This window comes from Poecilia latipinna, unplaced genomic scaffold (genome assembly GCF_001443285.1).
Source record: "Poecilia latipinna isolate Pla-1442-1.1 unplaced genomic scaffold, P_latipinna-1.0 Scaffold2012, whole genome shotgun sequence".
Classification (NCBI taxonomy): Eukaryota; Metazoa; Chordata; class Actinopteri; order Cyprinodontiformes; family Poeciliidae; genus Poecilia; species Poecilia latipinna.
Genome location: NW_015114628.1, coordinates 124,397 through 131,425, shown reverse-complemented (window position 1 = coordinate 131,425; position 7,029 = coordinate 124,397). Strand labels below are relative to the sequence as shown.

The 7,029-nt window shown below is 37.4% G+C and overlaps 1 protein-coding gene across 1 annotated transcript in view; it reads right to left on the bottom strand.

Annotated features, from left to right (window-relative positions):
- Positions 1–4,364: 4,364 nt before the first annotated feature.
- Positions 4,365–7,029, bottom strand: part of LOC106935743 (glutamate receptor ionotropic, kainate 2-like) — a 123,810-nt gene continuing 121,145 nt past the window's right edge. The window contains exon 5 of the mRNA XM_015016382.1: positions 4,365–4,646. Coding sequence (XP_014871868.1) covers positions 4,380–4,646 — 267 coding nt within the window. The 3' untranslated portion in view covers positions 4,365–4,379. The remainder of the gene's footprint in view (positions 4,647–7,029) is intronic.

Below are 7,029 nucleotides of genomic sequence, written 5' to 3'. Positions count from 1 at the left end.
AATCCCTCCATCCAGGAATGTCCAATGTTCCTTTTTCTAAATAAAATAAAAAATACATGTAGCACTTTCTACCATATTTTCAGACTATAGAGCGGACCACACTATAAGCCGTACCCACAAAGTTTTTTTTAAGAAAACTAGAAACGTACATATATAAGTCGCATTGGGCTATAAGTTGGAGGGCAGCGTCCTTAATAAATCTGCTATTAGGGATGCAGCCCTGCGTCTCCAACGCCGAACTATGGATTCATTCACGCCGAGCTTACGTGAAGCAGCTCTATTTCCCTCCTGTACTGCCAGATCGATAGCCCTCAACTTAAAAGCGGCATCATATGAACTTCTTCATATGGTTTCCATGAGGAGGGGTTATGAGTTTGAAAACATTTCTCCGCCGTGCCTGCTGCTAGCATGTGTTTGTTCTAAATAAAAATTAGCACTTTCTTCTTTGATTTCCAATTTTGACTTCCAATGATTCACTTCCTGCTAAAGAGCCCCCTGGCGGTTGAAGAAAAATCCACAGAAAAGCCGCACCGAGCTATAAGCCGCAAGGTTCAAAACGTGGGAAAAAAAATAGAGGCTTATAGTCCGAAAAATACGGTATATTTTAAACTGTATTTCAGACAGAAGAGTTTATGTAAGCATATATTGAACACAATAGGGGTGTATGTTTCATAACAATATAATGTATAGCAGAGATAACGTGTTCGGTGGTGTGGGTATTTTGTTTATTTTAGCCAAGCTCTCCCACTCCTGCATGAAACCTGCATGGAGTTCAAGTGGTGCCTGTGTAATTGGAGAAAACAACTTTCTTACTGGAAATAAGTCGTTTTAAAATTCCCTTAGAACAGAAAACATTTGTCGTAATTTTTATAGTGGTTATAAAACAATGTATCAATTACCAAAGGATGTTCACAAACAACATAAATATAAACAGAAGGTCAGAAAAAAATCCCAAACTGGAAAGGTCCAACACCATATGAATGCAGCCCAGCAGTAAACAGAGACCATAATGACTGTAGTTTGGAACTACAGATTTTTTTACTAGAGGATTAGAGGAAGACAACAAATGTTGAAAGAAAGTTGAAAGAAAAACAGCAAACCTTTAACACATCAAATTTGAACAGCCAACTTAAACACAACGATCCCTTTGACGGTGTTAGGTACCAGCCTGGTGGGTTCTTTTTCAGATCATCCACCAGAGGGCGCCTGATGACAGCTGGTTCCTGGAGGGTGTGCCGGCAGGTCCTAACCAGACGCACCTGTGGGGAATTGTCATCTCCTGGTGGAGTATATGAGCAGCTGACTGCCAGCACATCTTCGCCAGAGTGTTTGCCTGAACTGGTACACTGAGCCCTCAAGAGTTGTTTCACTGAGTACACTTGTTGAAATTCGAGTAGTTTGGAGATCTAAACTTCCTTTGTGATCCTTTTTCCAGGAAGCCTTCAGGAGAACTCGAGCCATCCCTTCTTTGGAAGGAATCCTCCAGAGGCGCCGTGAGAGTTCTAACTGGGAGCCCGAGCCTCACTATCACCTTCCCTGTTACTTACCGGTGCAGTCCTCAGTTGGCAGTCAGCTCCATTACTTCTCTGTGCAGTCTAAGCATAACCTGTCCGCCCTCCGACTCTCTGCCCATCCGCCCAGCCGTCGCCTTTGGACATACCCACCTCCTGGCGCCTGGCCTTCCTCCTCCTCCGTTCGGACCCCGAGTCCCACAAGTAAGAGCTTCAGAACCAGTTTAACTGAGTTGATTCTCTGATCCTGAACTCACCATATCTCTCTCCCTCAGTGAGTGGCTGAACCCGGAACCCTTTATTGAAGCCCAAGTCCAACTAACCTGTTCTGAGTTTTTTTGTGAATAAGAAAAATAAACCCTTTGAATTTTTACACCAGTCTCTATGTGAGTGTTTCTGCATGTGGGCAAAGAACGTTAAACCCAACATGACAGACAGAGTATTCAAAGCATTTTAGGGTACCTGCGATGCTAACGATAGTAGCAACAAGCCACCCGTAAAACTCAAATCCATTTCCACGCTTTTCACAACACAAGAAAATTAGCTTGAGAAGGTACAAAAGCTGAATAATTCAAGATCTCATGATCTAAATGATGGCACTTAACTACCAGCTCTCCACCCTCATCAAAAACGGAGGCTATTTTCGGCCCATTAGCAGAAAATAGCAGTGGCTCAGTTTTATCACACCGAGCCACTGCCACTTTTCTGATGTGCGTATGCTGGGTAAGTACAATACAATTGCCAAATGCATTCAGGCTTTGATTGGCAGAGACATTTAGTGTAAGCCCTCTAATAATTTTTTTCACTTTATTTGGAAAAATACACAAACAATGCAAAACATATCTCCAATACATAATTTGTTTTTCTAATTTTGTTTTATTTTTTGAAGAAATTAAATTAAATGGGGGGAAGAAAGGGAAGAGGAGGAGGTGATGCATGGTTTTGAAAAGTCAAAAACCCGAGTGTGTTGAGAAGGAATGGGACAAATTGGATAAATGACTAAAATCAAAGATCAGTCTTCATCACAGATGTAATTACATAGTCAGGTCTTACATATTTAATTCATTTACTCCAAAATGAATAAAATATCTATTTGAATAGGACAGTTTTTCCATTATGAATATATTATGTGCCAATCCAGTCATCAATGCAATCTGGCTCAGTCTTTAACCACTCTTTGGTTAGTGCTTTTTTTCACTGGCCCCTAACTACTTGTAAAGTCATGTGTTTATCATGTGGATCCCAATGGTCCAGAGTCAGATCTCCTAGATATACATTCACTGGCCACTTTATTAGGTACACCTGTCCAACTGCTCATTAACACGAATGTCGAATCAGCCAATCACATGGCAGCAACTCAATTCATTTAAGCATGCAGACATGGCCAAGATGATCTGCTGCATTTCAACCTGAGATCAGAACGGGGAAGAAAGGTGGTTTAAGTGACTTTGAACGTGGCATGGTTGTTGGTGCCAGACAGGTTGGTCTGAGTATTTCAGAAACTGCTGATCTTCTGGGATTTTCACACACAATCATTTCTAGGGTTTACAGAGAATGGTCAGAAAAAGAGAAAATATCGAGTGAGTATCAGTTCTGTGGGCACAAATGTCTTGTTGATGCCAGAGGTCAGTTAATGTTTGACGTTCAAAAAATATGGCAGTAATTGGCTTTAGCAGTATCACAGTCTCCAACAAGCCTCTCCTTGTTTTTGAGCTGGTGTCACAAAAAATCTCACCACATTATTCTATTCAAATTCTCACTATGAGTTTGTCCCAGTAGACATCCAATGTATTTATGTATTAATCCTAACCCCTAACCCCTTTTTTCCAATTTTCCTAAGGTATTTTTACTTTCCCCACTTCTTCTAAATACAATCTGTGCTTCCTTGTTTAAATAATTGTATACCATTGTAATGTCTTATTATTTCAGTGTATGATTTTCTTTCAAGCATTGACAAAATTACTTTTAGAAATTCAAAACCACTACTGACATGGAATGCTTAGATTCTGAGTATAGCATTGTCTAATTTGCAGGTCTTTGATTTCCAGACCATATTTATTTCTCAAAGACTCAAAGCTGTGCAGTATCCCCTTATGAGTAAATGAGAAGTAGATTAATAAGCATTTTGAGACCATTCTTTTAAACCATACATAATTCTTGTTGGGTACAAAATTTGAGTCGTAAGCACAGCATCTTATAATAGTGTTACCTAACTTGCATAGTTTAGTGATGTCCTGCCATGACTTTAGTAGGACGTTTAGCATTGAGTAATCTGAGATGGATAATTGTGTCTGTATTTTTTTATTTGAAGGTGTGGTTGTTATTGAAATGCCTTTCATATTTGTGCCTCTCATAACTTTCCATCCTGCTGAGTAGATTGGTGAACACAGACAGGCTAGTGGTCTAAGCTGGACTGCAAGGTAATATTCTTAAATGCAGAGAAAGCTCATTCTTAGTTTTGCACCTAACTGTGTTTTCCCCTTCAATAAAACCAAGATATTAATCCATCCCAATTTGAAAATGATTTCTGGGGTACTTCTACTGGAAGACATTAGAAAAAGTATAATAAACATGGGAGGATTTTCATTTTGATGGACAAAATTCTGGAACCAAAGGACAGGAAAAGGGGGCACATTTCACCTCTGTATATCTGATTTAATTCTCACATTTAGAGGGCAATAGTTGTGGTCAAAATAACTTCACAAAATTTTTGGGTAAGTTAATTCCAAGAAGATGAAAATTCTCTCATGTTTGTTTAACTTTTTCTAATATCTCCCAGAAGAATGACAGTGCTTTGATAGTAATGTGGTTTATATCCAATAAATTACTTAAACAAGTAACAAGAAAAAAAACACAAAAGCTTACATTTTACCTCACCAAAACATGCAGTGTACTTTTGATATACATACCCATTGGTGTTCCAACCCCATATGCTTTGGAGTCAATAAGGCCTCCAATCTGTGTGAGGTTGCAGTTGCGCTGGGTTACAAACTCGATGGTTGTAGACTCCATGAGAAATGCATAGTCAGAAGTGAGTACACGGTGAATGCCTTCCTCAATATTCTTCACCATTACGGAGTGCCTCCGACTGCTCATAAATTCCCACATCTTATCGTATGTAGAGATCTTTGTTTTCTGTAAGGAGACACATGATGTGTGAGAAAGAATGTTAATGGTCTTATTGACCACAGAAAAAAAAGCTTACATATTCTATTTCAATCCTACAAATTAATCTGGCTACATTAGTCCTACAGAACCCTCTGCATTAAGGGACATTCAGATTGTCTTTAGAAAAACATAGAATTTGCTTGGAAAGAATGTTATTATAGAGTCCATAGCTCTACATTCTTTCTATCTGCTTAAATTTGCTTAAAAGAGGAATATAATCTGAAGGAGATCAGTGTGTGCCAAGATACCTGAGATTCAACAGGTCCCTCCTCTTTATTAAAATAACTAACAGTAAGATAATATTTCAATGTAGTTAATGAGTAAGTATTCAGCTGTTTTCTTTGTGTGAAAATCTTGAGTGAAAATAAGTAGGACATTGTAAAATCAATAAAAGGGGAACTTCAGGTGTGGTTGTTAAAATATTCTCCCCATGTATTAAAATTAAAGAATATTTACTCATCCTACTCTATGAATAATAAGAAAGTTCTCTCCTTTTCAGATTATTATAGAAAGTAATCATTTTAACATTCATTGAGATTATTAATTTCTTAAATGTATAGTCTTTAAGAAAGGAATAAAGATTATACCTGTATAATCTTCCTTATAAGACACTCAAATATAAGTGTCTTGTAAGGATATGGAGAGATTTGGTTTTAGGATGACGCAACCCCAGAGTGGGGTTTATATTTATATTTGAGGAAACAAGACCGGGTTTGATGTGTTTAGTATAACTTCAAGGTTTTATGATTTTAGTTGGTAACTAAATTCAGGCTTAACAGTGACAGAGTGAAGTTACGGAAGTAGAGGCAGCATATTGTTAGTCATCTAAATTTGTTTGCAATTATGATAAATGATAAAATTGCTAGATTTAACAGGGACAGTTGTCTCTAGGCCCTTTTAGACAAAGGTTAGTTTGTAGAACCAGTTTTTTGTTAGGCTTTTAGAAGTCAACCCAAACTAGTAATACAAGGAAAGATCAAAAACCAACAGGATAAGACTTTAGTACAAACCATGAAGACGCTAAGCTGTTTTGTCTTATGAAAAATGCTTTAATCTTCTTCATTCTATGTCTAATGTTGGGAATAAACAATTATGTGTTTTTCTTCTATCTCTTGTAGCTAGTTGAAAAGCTCCAGCTAAAGGAAATGATATGTTAAGAAACACCCTCAAAACTAAGATTAAAGGAAATGACACACTAGGGAACACCCTCTTTAGAGTGTAGCTTAGATAGAGGCTATCAAAGAGAACTACATATTGTTGCTTTATGCCATTTTGTTCTGCTAGCTCCTAAAGTTAGCATGAGAAATGGACCAGCAGTATTTTGGTAGATGGAATTCATGAATTTAACTCATTGACTTTTCTTCAACCTCAACATCAAGAACTTAGCCTGGAGAAAGGATAATTCTCCACACTAATCAAAAGAAGTTGTAAACATGGAAAAGCTATAATGATGAAAAGTTGATCTAAGCTGTATGGGTTATATAATTGACGAGTTACAATTGTAAGCAGTCAGATTATGGAATCTGCAGAATAGAATGCTACAATTGTAAATAATGACTTAATATTCAACAATGATAATAATTGGGAAGTGATGTGAAGTACAGTCATTTAAGAGAAGCTTTGATTGCAAATGTGTAAAATGTACTCATCTATAAGATGAGAAACAGAAGATGACTCAGATGTGGCAAAAGAAAAGGGAAAGTTGTTTCTCAATTATTTTCTGTCATGCCCCCCCTAGGGATCATAATTTTTTCGTGCGCCGCTTCCCGCTGCTCAATGCCCTTCCTTTCCCAGAATTTAAATACTATTGCGGATCTGTTCATATTTAATAATTTATTGTACAAACAACTGGCTCCAGCATTGTACGACCTTATCAAAACCGCTGTTTTGTTGTTTTAAGCCTCAAAATAATTTCCTAAATCAGTTTATTGAGTGAATCACTAACATTTAATCAAGACTACTCAGTTTGAAAAAGAAAAAATGCAATTGATTCACTGGGATTTGCATTTTTAGACTTAATATAGCAAAACTTTTTACAACTGTAAGCATTGGTTACTTGCCAGCTTCTTCAATTTAGTTTTTCACAAGGTATAAAGTTTGTAACATTTATTGTGGAAAAATTGGCAGCAATATTGCTAATATTTCAGCTTGTCAGATGAGAAGAGATGAAAAGTGCATAACATTTTGCATTAACAATAGAAAGATAGGTTTTGTCTATTTCCTGGCCTTTTTCTGCGAGCTACATTTACTTGCTTATGATGGAGAATAAGGGCCAGGCTCTGAGTTTTTGATCTGGGTTTTAACCCTTGTGTTTACAAATGGGGTCCAACCGACCCCACACCCGTAAAAC